Source organism: Cibotium barometz, chromosome 19 (genome assembly GCF_041138505.1).
Source record: "Cibotium barometz isolate CiBa-2024 chromosome 19, ASM4113850v1, whole genome shotgun sequence".
NCBI classification, from domain to species: domain Eukaryota; kingdom Viridiplantae; phylum Streptophyta; class Polypodiopsida; order Cyatheales; family Cibotiaceae; genus Cibotium; species Cibotium barometz.
Genome location: NC_141064.1, coordinates 22334639 through 22356451, shown reverse-complemented (window position 1 = coordinate 22356451; position 21813 = coordinate 22334639). Strand labels below are relative to the sequence as shown.

Genomic DNA, 21813 nt, shown 5'->3' with positions numbered 1-21813 from the left:
ATCTTCTCATCTCTACAAGGTCTCTGCTCTATAGAGGCATGGAAAATAATGGTTACCCTTGTACAAAGCTCCAAGAATTCATGGGGGATGGAGCACAAGCCAACTAGTGACTATAAAAGAAATGATGCACTTGTGGCCCCCCTTGAGAAGGGATAAATTTTAGCACATTTGGTGATAAAAAATTTAGTCATTGTGTTTTTAAAATGTTGCCATGGATAGCGATTCACAAACAAACTTAATGAAGCCACTATCTAATTACAAATAATGGAGTGAAATATATCAATCTGTATGATGAATGCATTAACAAATTGATTGCATCTCAGTCTTGCAAAGTGCATGATATGCATCATATCTTGGTGGCAAGCACATTGGACAAGGGTAATATAATCATTTCATGTCACATATACCTTTTACAAATAAGGTTTTTTTAATCTTGCCAATGATGTTACAAATAAAATAGGTGCATCCACTCCAAACCATAATGCCATTGGGGATGATCAAATAGTAAGGAGAAATATGTCAAAATCATGTACGAACCAACTCATGAAAATGAATCTCATTGACCAAGAAGAAGGTCAATAATGTGTTTAATGAGTGTGGGAATAAAGGGGGATATATGGTGCATGAGGCCAATTTCCACCAAACTATTAGGGCAGTATGTCATGACAATCCTAGCAGCCTTGTTCTTCAAGGGTATTTAATGGAGGAAGACAATCACAATAGATATGCATACCAAGGTTAACTCTTCCCTAGATTTGGAATGTGATGTGGGAATAAATGTGTTGAGGCCAAGAGAGCATGCGGAGAACTTTGTGTCCATAGTTGCTTTTTGACGGGCACTTTTAGCATTCTGGTCATAAAATACTAACAATATTTTAAAATGCCCATGAAGAAGTGCACTCAAATACAAAAAAAAAAAAAAAACTTGCTATATTTCACCAATTCAATCAATTTTGAAGAGCAAGGTGCCCGTAAAAAATCAAGCCTATTTGTACATATGCGAAAGGATCTTGTATAGGAAGAGAAATACATTATCACTATCCTTTCACTTTGCAAGGACACGTCGCTCGAGACCATTACATGGAGTTGATCCACATTTACCTTACACACAACTAGGTCTCAATGCATCATGTTATCTATCATTTATAAGGAAACAATAGTCTCTGTAGTATTGGATGGTAGTGCTGGTGTCAAAATAATCACCAAGGATTATTGGGGAGGCCTAGAAAATCCCATCACTCATTAACACAAGCCTGGGAACACAGCTAAGCCATTAGGCATGCTTCATGATACAAAGATTAAGACCTTTGGCTAAGCTTCCACCATAAATTTGTGGTGAGAGAAGAGGGTTGTACATACATCTTACATGAGAGATATAAGGTTGGTTAACAATTGAGAAACTAATCACATTTACATATGCAAAGGCAACCAATCCTTGAAGATAAACTTGAAAATAATGAGAAGACTTATCTCATAGGAGTTTAACACAACCGTTGACATAATTGTTTGGACCACTTCAGAGCATATGCGACACAGAAGGGGGCATCACAAGCTCATGCACCAAGCAACCCTAACCAACCATGAGATTTTTAAGAGATAAGGTATCCAAAATATAAATTTTTCTATAGAGCTTACCAAGGGACATAATATGTCTTTGCAAATGTAAGCTCTACTTTTGATCTTATACTCAAGTTTCAAAGGTATAGTTGCCATAATAGGGATGTAAAATTTTTGTTATCCTTCACAACTACTCAGAGAAACTATGGAGTTTGCAATAGAATATTTGTGAAAAATAAGCTATTTTGAAGCTCCGATAACTTCACCAAGCTCAAGGGTTTTAGCTTGAAAAATGGTAGCCCCCCTCAAAAGCAAGGGTTGGTAGTTCTACAACAAAAACTCAAGTGATACAACTCCAGATAGTTAAACTGTTGAATTGGAAAAACATTATGACTCTCTAATGCAAAAACTGTTAATATGTCTTTCTTATTGAGCAACACAAATAAAAAGTGATATATTATTGCTTGCACTCTTTATAGGATTTCCCATATATGTGGTACATCAAAAAAACACACAAATGATAGATTCTTGTCTATGCTCTCTATAGGATTTCCCATGTTATAAGGTTGTACATTGATGTTACCACCAAAAAAAAAAGGGTTGGTGTTCATTTATAAATTTTAGGAATAAGAAACGTGTGAGATATAATTTTGTGGATGCAAAGAAATAAGCATTTGCCATGTGCAAAGATTCCAATATTATATTAGCTACTGTAATTGACAATTGGTGGAGAGTGAAAAAGTTTTCTATTTGAGATCTATTAAATTTGGGAATGGTTGTTCCTCCTATTGGAGCAATGGTGTGCCAAGCATTAGTTTTTAAAGCATTGGTTATTAGGGCAATGGTTTTGTGAACAAGGGTTTCTTAAGAAGTGGTGCTATGATCACTAGCTTAATGGGTATAGTGACATTCGATTGTAATCATATACTTGCAGCCTTTCATACAACCTACTTGTACACGAGCTATGCCTTACACACAGAGGTTTACTATTATTCTAAATCCCCCCCATAATGCTAGGGCTTTAAGATTGAATTGTTTAATTTAATTGATGGATCCTATCTACATATGATGATCTATAGCTAGGGAGTTTGGTTACCAAATCTACAACCATCATGATGTAATATAAGATCCACAATCGCACAAATCAAGTGCTTAATGCCAAAGTTAATTTGTGTGTCATGCTGCTGCACATTGCATAAAATAGCTTTGTTCAAAATTGTTTGATTCAGCACCTCGAGCCAGATTCTCAGAGATTGAATGGTCAAAAGGGTCTGTGATTTTGTTCCACTGCTGGCAGGACAAAGTCTGTTTTTGTTCAACTCAGTAGAGCATAGCTCGCATAGCACCGCAAGATGTCAACATAGACATCATTGAGTACTGTCATTGCCCAAAGTAAACTATGTAAGGTCACAGTATCACCCAATCACTATAGAACAATTGTCAATCAAGCATAAGCTTGCATGAATACTTCCAAACAATAATTACAATATTATGTGTCATGTGCCTCGAACTTGTGACCCACAATCCATTGGTAGTCGTATAATGTCGTGGAGTGTTCGTAGATCTCCATTCCATAAGGCAATACCTTAGAAAATAAGTTGTAAACTAGCATGCCAGCAGGTAGGTGCATTGACTCTCTTTGTACACATCAAATACTCAGCACCACATACTAGATTTCACATCATGATTCATCTACATATGTATATTGACTACGGCACACTTAGGGGAACAAAACAAGTTACAGGATCTCATTGTGCCTTGTTATTTTGGATGGATGAAGCTTCATTCAATTCCCAATTACAAGCATGCTGCCAAATAGCAGTGCCATCAACCACAAAGAATAGACGATCATGACACCTTCCCCTTACCATGTGGAAAGCTTTTAGCCCCCAATTTCAATTTTCCTTCTTTTGCACATGAAACAAATACCCTGAGATCTTTGGAGCAGTACAGCGAGAAGCAGCACCAGCCATTTTGTACCTGAACTGTTTCTTGAAATTACAATGAAGGCCTTCAGCTTACACAAGCAAGCTTATGAGGTAGGGGCTGTGAATACAGTAGATAAGTGTCTAAACACCTAGACCAATGCCAGCACAGGTGATATCTGTGCTAACAAGGCCAATACAGAAAGGACATTCAGACCGTGTTCATAATAACAATTACAATAAAACCCTTCAGCTTATGCAAGCAAGCTTATGAGGTAGGGGCCGTGAATTGAAGTATATAAGTGTCTAAACACCTAGACCAATAACAGCACAGGTGGTACCTGTGTTAACAAGGCCACTTCATTAAGGACATTCAGCCCGTGTTCGTAATAAAAACCGACAGAGAAATTCCAAATCCTCCATAGGAAGGAAAGATGAGGAAGTCTTATTATCAATAAATACTATGCTATTTTACCTCCATTATCTTAATGACACTGGATGCTCCGATTCTGTGAATAGCTACAACTGCATCACCAGCCTTGCATAGCTGTTTATTTATGGCTACCTTCAATGAGGAGTTCAGAATATCATCAGTAGACTCCGAATCAGTGGCTCTTGCAGAGCCCTCAGCAAGAATGGGAATCATACCCCTATACATGAGGCAGTGCCGAGCAGGTGACTCATCACTGCATGACCAGGAGAGACCATCAGAGGTCAAGACTGGTACTGCCACAAGTAGTATGGGCACTGAAGGACGATACTTTGCAACGAGCTTGGCTGTGGTCCCACCTCTAGTGAGCACAACAATGAGTGCTGCTTTAACATTGACGGCAGTACGAACTGCAGAAGAGGCAAGACTTTCCAGTGGGCTCATCGGAAGTGGAGCTGACGTGATTAATTGTTTAAAAATTGCATTATAGTCTAGAGATGATTCTGCCCCCAAGCAAATCTGTGCCATAGTCTTTACTGCGAGCTCAGGATAAGCACCAGCTGCACTCTCTCCACTAAGCATCACCGCATCTGTCCCATCAAGAACAGCATTGGCTACATCAGTAGCTTCTGCTCGAGTGGGACGAGGAGATTTTATCATAGATTCCAACATTTGTGTAGCTGTGACGATAGGTTTTCCTGCTGCATTGCATTTGTAAATCATCATTTTCTGTGCCAAAAAAATTTTCTCAACGGGAATTTCCATGCCCAAATCACCCCGGGCAACCATCAATGCATCAGATTCATTTAGAACATCATCAAAATTGATAAGACCCTCCTGGTTCTCTATCTGGAAGAAATTCCAAAAAAGATGAATTCGTCAATGAACATATTCCTAGAACACATGGCTCTATTAAACAAATCAGTCCTCCATACATACTTGAAAAGACAACTGCGTCTGATATCAGATCCTTGATTTTATTTAAATTAATGCATAGAAAGTTCCGAAAGACAGTAAATTGGAAGAACAAGTTTGTGTGAATGAGAGCCTGTGATAAAATTTTGCTTCTTAAAGAGTCCCAACATAACCTGCCGTCTATAAGTAGACTTCCAGAAAAACTTGACGAGATTAAGCAAAATGACACTCAAGCTATAGACCATATACAATGTAGAGGTGAAACTAGTGTTGGATTGCATGGTACCAGGAGAGCTGGCTGAGAGAGAGAGAGAGAGAGAGAGAGAGAGAGAGAGGGAAATGGCAAGCTGGTGAGAGAAGTGTACACGACTCAAAAATGATTTTGATTTATGTGTTGAACCTTCACCAAGTACATGCTTTTGTAGGCTTCAAGCCATATCTTTTGACCCATAGAAATCACACTGAACTGATGACATGGCACACTATCCACACACCTAAGAGGGTGTTCACACATGCTGAGAACCAAATCCCAACAAACCCCACCTCCAAGTGAAGAAGGTGGTGTTTGAGAAACCTTCAATAGCCATGGTGATTTGGACTCTAGATTGTATCATGCTTGACCACTCATGACAACCTATATCAGTTTACCCAAAAACAATCCCCCCTTGCTCTAAGCAGGGGTATGAAGAGAATGATAGAGCCTTTTATAACAATAAGGCATTACAAAGTGGAAAACATACACAAGGATTATTTAATTCAGTCATTGGGGGACTTCTTGGGCAAAGAACCCTTGACTTACACACATACAATAAATCAAAAGACCCAATCCCAGTGAAAAAAAGATAAGCATGTATCCAAAAAGATGAATACACATTTTCCAATGAGCTCCATGAACACTCGAGACATAATTTTATTGAACATCGGTGGTGATTTGGTGAATCTGAACAGTAGCACCACGAATTCATAATGGCCACGCTCAGTCCATAAAGCGGTCTTTGGAATGTTGGCCTCAAAAATCTGAACCTGATGGTAGCCACTCTTGAGATCTATTTTGGAAAAATACTTAGCACCATTGAGATGCTCCAAAATGTACTCGATCCTGGACATTGGGAACTTACTCTTGATGGTGAGCTTATTCAGTGACCTATAGTCCACACATAAATGTGCAGTCTTGTCTTTCTTTTGCACAAATAAGATGGGTGTGACACACCTACGTGTCACGTGCACGCCCATGCCATGGCTAAACCTCAGCATGAACATCATTAATCCCTGGTTAATCATGAGGTAAGTCAGCATCTACGTCATTAGTAGTAGCATAAGTACCATCAGAAGCACATCATCACATACATCATCAACATCTTCATCATCATCATCAACAACATCACCATCAGCAGCATGAGGGCCTGGGAGCTCAATTGGCAGCCATCAGAGGCTTCCAACTAGCAGTCGGCAGCCTTCAAAGGAGTCACCTTTTTGTACCATATAAAAATACAAGAAAAACCTTGACACCAATCAGAATGCTTGTACAAAAAGGTGGCCTTGGTCAGCCCCATAGGGGTGACCCGTGGCCCCTTCTACATGTCTTCTACTGACTACTAATGATGGAAGATTGAATGGACTTGATGATTGAAGTGAATTATGACTGCATGCTTATATATTATGCTGAGGTACAGGTCGGCCACTTCTAGCAGCTGTCGGCCAGTTTTGGACATGGTTTATTCATAAAATCTGCCATAAATGGTTGCACTGACTATCTTGCTTTTTGCATGTGCTAGCGAACTGCTTGAAGATGATCGTCTGCATGCTGGGACTCCTTTGAAGGTTGTGGAGTGCTGGCTGGAAGCCTCTGATGGCTGCCGAGACTGAGTTCCCAGCAAGGTAGGATTAAAAAAGCGTCCTGAATGATATAGGACATTTTGAACTCTCGGACGTTTAAGTACGTTTTTTATTATAAAAAACTCTCAATTTGCTGTTTTTTTCAACTGGCATGGTTCAAAACGTTCCAATCATGTTTTTTTGTTTTTTATTGTTCCAATCATGGTGTGAACTTTATTTGGGTATGTGTAGACTAAGGACTTTAAAACTCGATGGATTATAGACTTAAGAATTAATGTTTGTGTGCACTGTGTTGTGAGTGTCTTGATTATGGAGTCTGAGTCTAGACTCTAGTAGTGCATATATGTACGACTTAAATGCTAGAATGTTCAATGTGTGCGAACTTCACTTCTTACTTGTCTATCAAAAGACATCATATATATATATATATATATAACATTGAAAAGTACTTAATATTTTTTTACATACTTTATCGTCGTCAACGTTCTGTACCACGTACTAAACTCGTACTGTTTTGTACGTTTGGAACTACCTTGGTTCCCAGGCCCTCATGCTACTAGGCCCTCATGCTGCTGATGGTGATGTTGTTGACGATGATGATGAAGATGTTGATGATGTGTTGTTGATGCTACTGATGCTGATGGTTCTTATGTTACTACTGATGACTTAGATGCTGACTTAGCTGATGATTAACTAGGGATAATGATGTTCATGCTGAGGTTTAGCCATGGCATGGGCATGCACATGGCATTCCCTTCTACTAAACTTGATGAGAGGGTGGACACTTTGTCATCCTTCCTCCCTAGACTGACTTTGAACTGCTACTAACTTTGACCTTCTACTGACTTTGACTTTAATTGGCTAATATTTTTGTCTGAACACCTTCCACTCCTAATCTCCATTTCCAAGTCTTGCTGAAGAACTGAGCATTTGTTCCATTGTTGTCCCCATGCCTTCTTTTCCCTTACCCTTAACACAGCGGTGGATCACCAGACGGAACTGATCATGCCTATTGCTAGGCCTTTAATGGTTGCCACGTTGGCAGCAACAACAGGTGGTTCATATATTTTTCAGCTCCATTTGGTGCGTACAGCTTTGACTAGTACCGCTCTCTTGTGGTGGGAAGACCACCTTAGGCACCCCTTTGTGACTTGATGGGATGACTGCCAGCAAGGCAATCTTGAAGCAGTTATTCCCATAGATTATGAATTGAAGAAACAATGGGAGCATTTTATGCAAAAACATGGCGAACCGACAACCTCGCTCATTTCTGGAAGCTTTTGTTGATGCTCCCAAGGACCGTCCGGCGGTCAGAACAAGTATAACGATTTGTGGATGGTTTGAAACTGTCTTTGCACACAAACGTTCATGACGTCGGCCCCATGATCTTTCAGATGTAGTTGCTCTTGCTACAACCCTCGAGACGCAGGAGAGTTTTTTAAGTCTAGGACTCAATAACAGGGGCAGTAAAAAAGGCAAAGACAAGGGTTGCTAGTCCAAAGGCCAAGGATGGTAAGAACAAGGCAAGTGAGGGAACCTTGGTGACTCGCCTTACCCCTATAAAGAGCATTGCACCAAGATGGCTATTGGACAGTGCTTTTATTGTGAATCCACTGAGCACATCACGAAGGATTGTCCAAAGACCTTGGAGGAGCAATTCAAGGAGAGGCTTCTTCAAAACCATAGGAGCATTCCGAGGAGGCGGCTTCTTTAGAACCGGAGGATGAATGTGAAGAAGATGCATGTGTGCGTGTCTCAGCTTTTTTCATTTCTCGTGTTGAGCACACCCTCATGGTGCTTCATTGCATCAGGCCACACGTACGAGCAGAGGGAGTTTTCAGCCAAATCTCTTAGGTCTCCGAGGGGGGGGGTCTTCACAATTGCCATTTGTACTCAGTGGAGAATCTTTGGCTTCAGTGGCGATCACTTTAGTTTCTGGGGTCGTTCCGGAGGACTCTTCTCACCTGCTTCTTTCACGTGCACACCCGTGCCATAGCTATCCTTCGGCATGAACAGTCTTAATCCCTGATTAGTGCAGTAGTTAGGACAGCATATAGTGTCATCATCAGTAGCAACAGAAGCATCAGCATCAGTATCTACATCATCATCATCTACAACATTGGAGGGTCTAGGGAACTTGTCGGCAGCCATCAAGGGCTTCCAACCCACAGTCGGCAGCCCCTAGGTGACCTAGATAGCAGGTGGCTGATGTCCAGACCAGTGGTCGACCACAAGTGACAACATGTACCATGAAGCGCAGCATTTAAAGGGATTTTATGGGAATATTTCATGTCCAGCAGTAGGCCAACAGCTGTCTACTGGTGGCCGACCTGTACATCTGAGGCCAGGGTCACCCCTATGGGGCTAAGTCATGTACAAGCATTAAGCAACCTTTTTGTACCATATATAAATAAAGAAAACCTTGACACCCAATCTCTCCCTTCTTCTCTCTCCTCTGTCTTAATCATCTTAATTCGACATTACTGTTCTTAATCAAGCTTAGGGTTGTGGATCAGTACAACAAGGCTTCTGGCATGCAACACCTGTTTGCATTGGTGGGTGGAGTATCTTCAGTGTCTAATGTCATGGAGGCACCACAAGAGGACATGTCATCAGATTCGTAAGCGTCATGGGAGGATAGGCCAATTGGTGTATCTTCACAGTACACAGATTTCTTGGAGATTGTACCGACAACAACCGGGGTTTTGACTTCCATATATCAACGGATGTATTACTTGGAGTATGTTCGACAGGATGGGTGGTTTAGACATAAAGGTGCTGAGCAATACTAATGGATACAGATTTGGTGCAACGTTGCTGAGGAGTATGGTTCTTTGTTTCGCTTTCTTCCTTTAGGGTAGGCAGTGCAAGCAGTTCTTGTGCTCCATTTGAGCCGATGCATTAGTGGCTGGAGTTTGGATAGCGGAGTTTTGCTCGGCCACTCTCTAGAGTGTCCTTGTGGGCGACTGGAGGATAATCAGAGGTGTGCAATGTTTTTTCGTGGACAATTGGACAGATGGAGAGTGCTCGATCAAGTGGAAGTTGGTCATCCGCAAGTTTCTCTGCAAGTCTTCGTGTTGCCGCGGGCGAGAACAGAATGTGAGCTTGCAGCTTTCCTCTACTGCACGGTGTCCATATAAGTGCCCTTCCATAAAAGAAAAAGCTACTTTGCGTCTGCTTTGAAGACACACCTATGAGTATGCAAGGCAGAGCCAAACATCAAATAGCAGTCCACAGGCAAGATTGGACATCACAGGTGACATGTGGCACTGCCACATGGTAGTAATGATGTGGCAATGGTGAAATGGCACTAATGACGTGACATTGACGACATGGCACAATTGGGTACAATTGGCCGCCAGCTATACTAGCCGACTAGGAGCATTGGTGCATATATCTACATGGGTAGCCAAATCACCATATTCATCTACTTTCCTCAGTGTTGTACTTCACAGAGCATCTCTCTGTAGTTTAGGACTCTTGTGTGTGTGTTGTATGCGTGATTTCCCCGCACTCTTCTTTCTACCTCTGGAAAACCCTAGCACATAGGCGCAAGTGTTCTACAATGGGCACAACAAATAGCGGGGATGATGGGCGGATAAATCCAACCTGGAGTAACTAGGACAATTGTTGTTCCAACTCACCCTCCAATGCCTTGGATAGGCAATAGGGAAACTTACTAGGTGGCTCTGTCCTGACGACCAATTCAATTCGATGATTGGTTGGATATGTATGAAGATCCGACCAATGATGCATCATGCCACCAAGTAAATTCTTTCCTTTTGAGGTGCAAAGCCACCAGATGGACTTTCTCTTGAGAATCTGCAATCTTAGCCAACAGAAAATATGCAACAAATAGATGTATAAACTGAGTCACTATAGAATGATCACCTTACCATCATACTTACTAAAGTTTGGTTGAGCATGAATAATGGTGGTGTGATGGGGTGGTGGAGGAACTAAGACCAGGTGCCAATTTGGGAAGTGCTACAATTAGATTGGCTTGTAAGGTTGCCAATTTCTGTTGATGCTCGAGTTGCATAGCTTCCCAATCGAGCTTGTTCAGCTCGGCGTCGGTCTTCTTCATCCCTACATTTGGCTTCCTCGGCCTTCCATTCCTCAGCAAGTTCCTGACGTCTTTGCTACTCCATTAGAAGAAGCATGCATTCAAAATCTAGGAGACCCAGCTCTTTAGGCTTCTTTGCTTCTTTCGTTTGTTGAAGTTGTAACTTTAGTAGCCTGTTTTGGTTCATCAACTCTTTAAGGAAAACTTTAGTGTTTTGTGGAACTGTTTCTTCTTTTGTGGTGTTTTCTTGGGCACTTTCTTCTACAGTGGTGTCCTCGTGGACACTTTCTTCTAGAGTGGTGTCTTCTTTGAAGCTTCTTTCTTCTTTTTCCTAACCTCACTTTTACCATCCACGGAATGCTCTCACTATAGGTAGCCAAGCTGGGTCACAACCAGAAGCTCTAATACCAATGTAACATGCAACCGGTTTGATTGTGCAACTTGCAGCAAGGCCTTCTTTATACCTTTATGTTAGTGAGCATGAAGCAATCCACTTTTTTCTTTATCATAGGAGATAGAGCCATAGAGAAAGAATATGAAGAGTCGACACCAGATCCCCGTCCCAATCTACCCACATAAGGACCCCTCCTGCAAGCAGGAGTATTTGCTTTGCTGCTTTGGAGAACAACTTTACAATGCAAAAAACCTACCGATAACGGTTAACTGAGGATTGCCAAACACAAGGACGAGGTAGACCAAACACCAACTGAACCATCAAGTGGACTCAAGACGACTAACAGCTACTTCGAAAGCCTTTATGCATACCCAAATCTGCTAAGGGAGACGCAAGACTAAAGACTGAATGTTGAAGAAGACTTCGGGATGCCTTGGACTGAAGCACAATGAAATGCTTTGGTGAAAAGTATGTATGCACAAATCAAGAGACTCAAGCACACAATTCTACTCTCGATTGGTGTTGAATTAAGTGACAGACCATGATACCTAAGGCTTGGAAAGACCTACATAGCTCGTGCCTGACATGTCCCTAGACTAGGGCTCACAATGGGGTCGCGGTGTACAACAAGTATAGCACTGATGATGAACCAATGTCACATGGCACTTCAGTGCATGGGTGCATGTGACATGGCACTTGGTCGTTTGTATTAAGACTCATCGCCTTGGAATTGGCAGATGTAGGTTGCAACACCAAAGGGAAAATAAAACAATAATAATTAACTAAGGTCAATAACCTTAGGACCACGGGATTATTTCTATGGTGCAACAAAGAATGAGAAAGGGCTTCATGGTGATGTGATTCGTGTGCTGATTTTGTGGAGCTAAATCAGCACCTGTATTACGAGGGCTTTTTCTTTTTTCTTTTCTTTTCTTTTCTTTTCTTTTCTTTTCTTTTCTTTTCTTTTCTTTTTGGGGGGGGGGGGGGGGGGGGGCGCAGCGTAGTGTTACTATGCGTAAATAAATTTATTTGAAACTTATTGAAGATTGTTATTTGAGTTTGTGACATGTTAACTCTTTAATCATGATAACCCTAGCCTCACTATATATATACATTTTTAAAAGCTGATTCCTTGGCATGCATGGTATACAACGACACATAAACGTTTCAGGTTAACATGAACACAAAAAAGAAGCCTTAAGCATACCTTTGACATTAACTTGATGCTTTTTGCATGCTTTCCAAGCAGTTCCCTCACTGTCACAAGATCTACACCCTTGCGAACAAATGAGAGGGCAATCACATCAATTTTGTTGGGCACACCCCATTGTAAAATGTCCTCTCTGTCTTTCTCTGTCAGGGTAGGGAGATCCACTACCACTCCAGGTAAATTCACGTTCTTTCTCTCCCCAAGAGTTGCTGTATTCTCACATTTAACTTTTACTGTGCCTGCTGCTGGGTCACATGATAATACAGTGAGAGTGATTGTCCCATCAGAGCATAAAATTGTGCTTCCAGGTTGCAAATCTTGAGCTAGCTTCTTATAGCTCATAGATATCATTTTTGAGTTGCCTTTGATACTATAATCTGTGGAGATCATCAACTCTTGTCCCTCCACAAGCTGGATTGGCTTACCGTCCATCAAAAAACCAGTACGTATCTCAGGACCCTGCACAAGAAATCAAATATTTTATTTCATATTGTTACGTTTGTTGTTAGCTCTAATTGAAAAATATTTGCATATCACTATACTCGGCAGCAAGAAAACAAGTTGAAAGGAATGACTGGTAACAACCTCAACTGTATTTGCATCGATTAAAAAAGAATAGAAAAGAAGAGAAGTCCTTTGAAAGTTGCAAGCAGCACAAAAACTGAAGTAGGTTTATGCAAGTATGCAATGTGACACCAAGATCAGGAAGGTGTTTAGGGAACAGATAAGCCTATGCATAAATGTTGGTGCCTTACAAAGAATTTTACTAAACAACACATAACTGAGTGGAATCTGCAGTATTTCAAGCATGTGTCATTGTGTGTCAGTGAGGACCATACCCTGCCAATCATTGCCCGTTCTCAAATAGTCTTTGTGCAGAGCAGGTTATGAATACTGGAGTGGCCTTTAGGTGTTAGGATTAAATAAATGGTTGTAGACCTTAGTCTAGCACAGCACTTATATTAGTATAGGTACACATAAGTGCACACCTAGATGCACACATGAAATGAGAGCATTTACTTGCTATATTATTTGTATACATGTGTCATTGTTACTATATGGGCCCAAGGCCATCACTTGAGGCATTAACAATAATAGAACGTGTGCTTTTCAAATCTTCACAACTCTCGTGTTTCTCTCTTAATCCCCTTCATGCTGGTTGTCATCTTCCCTCTCTCTATGTACAGGGCCAACACCAACAGTAGCATGATACCTTTTTTGAGACGGATGCTTTCTAGATCAGAGGATGCGGCTGATAGACAGCCCAATATGTGGAATGACCTCATTAGAGATGAGGTTGGTCGACCTTTGCATGTGTCTGGATATATGCAGTGGCCTGTCTGGGAGAGATGTGCATCGACAGTTATTGCTTGGAAAAGTTTTAAAAGTCTCCCTATGGATCGGAGACTTGCATCTACCCAACACCTCAGAGGGAGTCTTAGATGAATCAATCAAATTGATGCAGCTATACCTCATGAGTAAATTAGTCGCACATTTCATGATCAACATCATCCAAGGTGGCTGGGAGTTTTCTCCAAGACAGGAGTGCTATTACATGTGTTAGCCTTGCTGGATCAGGATGAGGAGGTATCTTTTTATTCTATCCATCCAGGATGGAGATTGTTAAAATGTGACATGCAAGAGATTGTTCCTGGCAATGCCCTTCATCCAATGAGAGTAGTTAGTCACTCGGGAAAGCACTAGCATATTGACCTTCCGCCTGATATTGTGACCCATGGGTCTTGGTGCTTATGGTTGTTGGTGGATGTCCTATCATTGGATCCTCGTGAGAGGAAGTGGAATGCTGCAGCCAATCCTATGAAGAGTCAAACCTTTTTTCAGCTACACTGTCCGTAATGCCAAGCTCCTTCTACTTGGACAGATTCAGAGGACTACTTCACTCAAGCCATACTAAGAGAGCTATGACATCACCCCATGATTCAAAAGAGATTTTGGCAGACTTTGGAACTCATATAGGAGGAGCCAGATCTCCCACTTTTTTTGGTTATTCTTAAATGGTGACCTTCCCATTAATCCGTAAAGGACTATTTTTGGAGTAGACCCCACCTGCCTGGGAGTGTAGAGTTGCTCAGAAGATTTGGGGCTCTATAGCTCAGCTTATGTGAAGTTTGAGGAGAGATACAATTCATGTTGGTGCTATTGCTTGGCTCGCTTAGTCTAGTCCACAAATATTTTTTGAGGACAGGGATCTGAACACCGCCATAACGATATGCAAAGGGGTGGCTTAGCGTTGCATGCTACAAGATATTCCTCATACATAGTATAGACCACCTGTGCAGAGGATTGATACTACTTGTGAGCTCATTGCCAGTATCACAACTCGACAAATTTGGAGGGCTAGATGCACAAAGACTATTGAGGACACTCAGATATATGGCACATCGTACATTTGTACTATATGGGGATATATTTTCACTCTCTTATGGCCGCATGGGCTCGTATACAAGGACCATCCAGATATATGCAAGCAAAGCACACTGTTTTCATGAGGGAGTGGGATCAAGGGATATTTTTCTCAACGACCCCCACAGGACTCTCGTGGCACCATTGTGCCCCATATTGGTTAAGATCACCCTCATTTTGGCATGAGGTCTTGTTTTATTCCGGCTGCGATTTTGTATGGTCTATTCATACTTGATATAAGGCTCCTTTTTGCAACCCAAAAAAAGGCATCACTCTCAATGGTAGTGTCATTTATCAACACAGCATATGTTGTTTTGTGGCCATCTTTTTCCACCATCAATACAAGACATCAGAAACTAACTCTTAGCAATCAACTGGTTGACTTCTTTTCGTGATCAACACACAACCAGGATCCCGTCTACCTACTTGACTGAAAGGATTGGGGCAGCAAACAAATATTGGCTGGGCTATGTAAAAACTCTTCTAAACACATATCTAGATCCTTCTCCATCATCTTGTTGAGCCTGTAAGGAAGCTTACATGGAGGCTGAGTGCAGAGCACTAATTCAATGGTGTGGATTGCCCTGATCCAAAAAGATATCTGCAAATTTTGCAAGCAAAGCTTCATTCTTTTTAAGTCTAATTGCCATCCTCGTCTGTGCATACATCACATATATCTAAGCACAGGCCTTCTCTGCCAACTGTCTGAGATCAATCGGTGACCCATTAGAATATTGGTGATCCCTTGATCACTACAGATCACCACTAACTCCAGAACATCCTGCAAAGTTTCAACTGATACTGCCACTTGATCAAAGAATCGTATGTATGTTTGCATGTCATGTGCATATTACCTATCCTGTAACACGTGATGGACCACATGCCAGGTATGCTGCTATACCTGCTGCTTTGTTCTGTTGTGGTCCTCTAACCTCAATAAGTATGATGGACTTCCATGGCCATCTGCCAAATATATTTAAGGGCTCTATTTGGATCTCTGTGTGCAAATGAAGAGTTATATGGTGGGATCCTTGGCGATATCTATTTTCATGCTTCAGTAAAAAGCCATTGCCAGCATCTTTCTATCCTATGTTTGGTTGGGTGTGGCTTGGCGATATCTATTGGGCCAACTGATACCTTTTCCATCATGTTGTTTCCAAGGCAATCTGAAAATCTGTGCTGTCCATCCCAACTCTGGTTTAAGTGAGGATTGCTGGAAATCTCAGCCTCATCCGTTCTCCAATCAGCAGCAGAGAATAATTTTGCCCGATCGGAGTCTGCCAGCTCATAACCCGAGGAAATGTGGGCCCTGGCTGTTCCCTGAAACAGGTTCGGCCTACCGGCATCCCCCCATTCCGAACAGGAACAGCCGGCCCCGCTGTTTGCTCCCTAATTCTTCATGTGATCTATCTCCTCCTCCAGCATGCTGTAAGCTAGTAGCTCTTATGTTCTCCAGACTCATAGTATCAATGGTAAAAGATGTGTGAGACGAGAATTTTGAGGATATTAGCAAGAAGAAGACCAAACCTTGGTGTCGAGCATGACGGCGCACATGATCTGAGTGTTGTGTTGGGCGGCTCTGAGGTTATCAAGCGTTTCCTGGTGGTATTCGTGAGATCCGTGGGAGAAATTGAACCTGGCGACGGTCATGCCGGCCTTGAGGAGGCGCTCAATGATGGGCACATCCCTGGACTTGGGGCCAAGCGTGCAAACAATCTTCGTCTTCGGGGTTGCTCCGGGGGTGTTGGCGACCCGATGAAGCAGCGCCTCCATGTCCAGCAGGTCCATCAGCTCTATCCCAAACCTGCTGCACAGAGAACACAACCCCAAATAGAGATAGCTTTCTCCAATAATTCTCTCGTCAACACACGCCTCACGCACATGCGTACGTCCAACTGTGTGTGGACTGTGTCAGTGTTAAAGTACCCTTTTCAATATAATGGTTCCCTCATCGTTATTAAAATTAACATGCGAGATGAACCTTATTTTTTTAAGGTTGCAGTCTGCACTTTGTATCTCGACTCTATACATACTTCCATGTGATGTGATCCTTATTTTTGTTTACCTGACTCTATGCTTTCATGTGATGTGATCCTTATTTTTAGGCCCTACTCCTAAGTAGTCCTACAGCTAACATGTGGCCGAGGAGCATGCATGTATCTCTCCAACTCTCTCTCTCTCTCTCTCTCTCTCTAGTTTGCATGACATGAGAGAGAATGCTCTCTCATGTTTTATGGCACAAAGGAGGTAACGGTTCTTACAAGTTTGTGTGACCCCCTCCCCCCCCCCTCCCTCTCTCTCTCAGTTTGCTTAGACCAATAAGAAAGGGTCAATAGAATGGGTGCACTTTTTCATTTTTTAAAGCTCATAACACTTTCTAAATGCACATTGAGAAAAATGTACAAGCTAGACTAATTTAAAAATGGTCATTAGAATATTCATTTTTAAAATAGAACATAACACTTTTCTAAATGCACTATTGGCATGCAAAATTGGCTTCACACCACTTGTTGCTTAGAATACATTGGTTAAAGTTTGTTTCTAATGAATCATACTCTTATATAGAGAATACTATCAGTTGGATTATTTGCAAAAACCATTTGTAACCAAGTATGCATTTATCTTCTCATACCACGCTCTAGAAGCCTGCACCTTTTCTGAACAAAACCACGAGGCTAAGATACATAAACCTCTTCATGCAAATCACCATTCAAGAAGCCAATCTTGATATCCAATTGATGTACATTCCATCCATGATGTGTTGCCCAATGTAATAATACTCCAGATTATAGTCATTCAAGATGTGGGGGCAAAGGTCCCATCATAATCTATGCCCTTCTCCTAAGCATAACCCTTTGCAACAAGCCTTGCCTTCTAGTGGTCACAATGATGCCTTCTAGTGGTCACAATGATGCCATTATTAGCTTCACACTTAAGATTATAAACCCAGTTTATACCAATGGTCTTTTTACCCCATAACGCAAATCTACTAAGTAACAATTATCCTTTTTTAGGATTGAGTCATACTCATCAATGGCATGTATCCAATGATCATTTTCCTAAAGGAAGCAGGCTCCATTTCATTGCATATATTGGCAATGAGAGCATGATCCACAAAAGTGTTAAAATTTAAGGTGGAAAGAAAAGCGAGCCATTCATAATGAAAATAGACTTGATTGCATTGATCCAAATGAGCTTGTATATAGTGCTTATATAGCGATGAGAGGTACACTCAATGTGACTTGATACATTTCAGAGATGACATCACTGCTTATGGCATTTGGTGGTGGATTACATCTTTGATCTTAGACTAAAAGATATCCTATGCAAAATAATTGAAAAAGACTAGAAAATACAAGTTGGGCTTATTTGCCAACAAACCTTCCCTTAAGCCAAACTTATGATCACTTAATATATGGGCTTATACCTAGTAATTCCCCTTGATACAAGAATGAGATAGAGTCTCCCCTTAATGACATTGGGTGTGTGTACTCTTCTCCATAATACAATCAAGGTCATGTAGGATAAAAGACAAGGTTTTAGAACCCAAAAAGAAAGAGTGAATTAGAAAGCATAGGATTCATCATCAAAATCAGGACTAACAAAATAACTTTCTTCAGCAGTGGTGGCAAGATTGGGTTTTTCTTTACCCTTCTTGTTTTTGTCTTTAAAATAACATTTTATGTGGTGGATGGTTGGTTTTACCATAACGCACACAAGGATTATTAATAAAGCAATCCTTTGTGAGATGGTTGGTTCTTCGCATGAGGACCCAAAGGAAATCTCAAATGCCTCATCTTAGGTATCACAACACAAATGTGACTCACCATATGCATTTTCAAAAACAAGGGCATATTGAAGTCCCTTTTCACATAGAACCAAAGTGAAAGACTGAGGTAAGGTTATAATCTTTACGGCTATCAACCCTAATCACATGAGATAAGATAAATGGTAACCTTATCTGTGAGGCCACCTCCATGTGGAGTGGAGTGCTGCTCTGTTTGTCGTCTACCGTGAAAGATGCCGAGCTGCTCTCCTATGCCAAACTGTCAGATGTAATGTAGAGGACGTTCTTCGTTTCTCGCAGCCAATGTTTGATTTAATGGCGACAGGACGACCTCCATTCTCTAGACTTTTCTGCATCACCAAGTGTGGCTTGTATTAGCAAGCACTAAGCACCAGCTCGTGCACATAACGCAGTCGGTAGAGGGTAGCAGCAGCACTGTGCTGGAGGTAGAATATGACGGCAGGTGTGCTCTAGGCGATTGCAGCTCGAGCAGCAATGGCAACCAATGGTTGAATGTGCTCAGTGTGTAGTAGATGATTCAGTCGCCCACAGCAATGTCACCCGTCTAGGCAACCAATTGGTGAGATCAACCACCATAAGGTAAAAAGGTGAGGCTTCACGCTGCTGGGATTGCAACAAGAAGACCTGCGAGTGAGATGACTTAGCGTAATGCTATCATCGGCCAGAAGCACAAGCGTGAGAAGGGTGATTGGGTGGCGGTGGAGAGGACCGCGACTCGAAAGACAGTGGAGAGGGGCGACTAGGTGTATCTGTAGTAACGTGTGGACAGCTCAGCAAATCAAGGCAAAGGCCGTGGGAGCTGCAAAAAATAAATAGAAAGGTCCAATTAAAAAATGGTGAATGGAAATGGTGATTGACGTGTGGCTCTAAAAGGGAAATAGAAAGCTTCCAAAAAAAAAAGATGAATGAAAATGGCTGGTGGGTAGCTAGAAAGCTCCAAGCTAAAAATTCCAAAATAGAAGTCTACTCTAGAAAGCTCTAAAATAGAAGTCTCATACAATGTTAAAATTTAAGCATTCATAATGAAAATAGACTTGATTGCATTGATCCATATGAGCTGGTACATAGTGTTTATATAGCCATGAGAGGTACACTCAATGTAACTTGATACATTTCTGGGATGACATCACTGCTTATGGCATTTAGTGGTGGATTAGATTTTTAATCTTAGACTAAAAGATATCCTATGCAAAATAATTGAAAAAGGCTAGGAACTACAAGTCGGGCCAACAAAAAGAATAAGATGCATGATGAGAACTTGCACGTGTCATGTTAGTAACTAATTTACTATCTTACAATGTCTACACACACACCATCCATTTTGGCATACTCTTAGATGCCTATATGTCTACACACACCATCCATTTTGGCATACTCTTAGTGGCTTGTATGGCTGCTCGTTCCTCATCGACTGCATCATCCACAATTGCCTCATCAATAGACTAATCTGTGGGCTAAAATTTGAGTTGATTTTCAGTCAGGTATGGGTTGATTTTCAACACCTTGTTGAGCATTCATTTGCTCCACATAAGATGTCTTGTGAGCATACATTTTGCTATTTTTTGCATAAAAGCATGGGCTGAATTGAGTTCTCACTAAAGAAAACATCTTTACTTACCAAAATACCCATGGCTAATAGTAATAGATACCATAGTGATGTCTCCATCACAATGTTCATGAATTGTACACCTATTATCAATAAATCCAACCACTAGGCTTGCCCTAGAGCAATGATAAAGATTGATAACAAGTTCTTTTAATGCCTGGCATAAATATGACTTTTGAGAGATTGATTATCCCACCATTTGCAACAGTGAGCACAACCTTACCAAGTCCTTTCACACTAGATATGAGAAGTTGTTTGCACATGTGAATGTGCCTCCTTGAGGAGCAAACTCAAAGGAGGAAAATAATCCACACTGAGAGGTAATGTGGTTACTCTACCGATTTGTCATACATACATCGTGGACAAAAGGGTCATAGCTTGTGTATTGCACAATGGATGCACCCAAACATCCTATGTATGGTTTGCTACTCCTTTTTTTTAGCACTTGGTGTTCACGTCCATGCTTGACTCTTTCTTCTTCTCCTTCTCTAGCCTTTTTTTGTATTTATTGATATAATGGTTTGGCTCCGACACATTGTATTTTCCTTTCTTCTTAGGCTTATTACCCCCCCTCTCAACATCCTTGCCAGAATATTGGGTTGATTGTACCTTTGGCTTGTGTAGTTGCCTTGAGAGAAAGTCTTTGTCTTTACCTTTTTGACTGGTAGTGAGAAGGCTTGATCTCCCACATGCATGCTAGTTTGTTTTTGCCGAGATTGTTCTTCTTGTAAGAGCACTGTAACCAAAAAAACATAAGGGCATTGGATTACCCTTCTTTATTATAAGCCGAAGTGTGAATGCAAAACCCTGGTATGAATCCAATAAAGTTGTGAGAACATTAGACACCAATGAATTGTCTAAATAAGCCTCATCAATACATGCAAGTTGCTCTTCTTTGAGATCTTTGATCCTTGTGAAAAACTCATCCATTAAATCTCCCTCATTCATATGGTCGAACTCTAATTGCTTATGCAAATAGGCCACATGTGCCTAGTTACACACTTGGTAAGATGCAACAAACGCATCCCAAGCCTACTTTATTAGTTTTATAATATGACAATTGATACTCATTTTCATGGAAAGTGCCACTAAAGCATCTAGTGTCACTATCCAAAGTACCTATACAATCTTGCACTAGCGAGACATGGCATGCCTCAATTCCAATAATAATATTCATAATCCCTTTAGCAATAAATACATGAGGTGTCATATAGGAACACAACATGTGGTTGGTCTCATCAAGCTTATCCTCAGTGGAAAGCGTCCCAAATACATCACTTCCTACCATTTTAGCCTATAAATACATGACATATCATATAGAACCACAACAAGTAGGTGGTCTCATCAAGCTTATCCTTAACAAAAATCATCCCAAATATCCCAACAACCTACAAGTATTGTGAATTCTCCCTAAATGAAACCGAGATGGCTCTGCTAGCATATCATTGATGATGAAAAGACCTGAAAGTATTGTCAACGCCCACTGAATATAACCAAGGTAGTTGCCATCAAATCACTCGTGTGATAAAAAGTACTACAAGTAATGTCTCATCAATGCTCATTAAATGTGATTGAGATAGTTGCTAGATGATAAAAAAACCTGTAAAGCGTATGAAAAATGGCAGTGTAAAGTGTAGAAATG

The 21813-nt window shown here is 41.1% G+C and overlaps 1 protein-coding gene across 1 annotated transcript; it reads right to left on the bottom strand.

The window, feature by feature from the left end:
• Window positions 1-3295: 3295 nt before the first annotated feature.
• Window positions 3296-16686, bottom strand: LOC147628355 (pyruvate kinase, cytosolic isozyme-like). Its single transcript, XM_086813443.1, has 3 exons — window positions 16285-16686; window positions 12331-12792; window positions 3296-4761 (listed from the first exon to the last, which is right to left on the bottom strand). Exons 1-3 carry the CDS (start codon window positions 16543-16545, stop codon window positions 3949-3951), a joined length of 1536 nt encoding a protein of 511 aa, XP_086669569.1. The 5' UTR covers window positions 16546-16686; the 3' UTR covers window positions 3296-3948.
• Between the last annotated feature and the right edge of the window lie 5127 nt (window positions 16687-21813).

Bases quoted from the DNA above. Each gene is read 5' to 3' on its own strand.
- LOC147628355 (XM_086813443.1), bottom strand. From the start codon at position 16,545: ATGGACCTGCTGGACATGGAGGCGCTGCTTCATCGGGTCGCCAACACC. The intron at 12,793-16,284 runs GTTTGGTCTTCT...TTTCTTGTGCAG, and splicing joins CCGTCATGCTCGACACCAAG to GGTCCTGAGATACGTACTGG. The intron at 4,762-12,330 runs GTATGCTTAAGG...AATTTCTTCCAG, and splicing joins GCATCAAGTTAATGTCAAAG to ATAGAGAACCAGGAGGGTCT.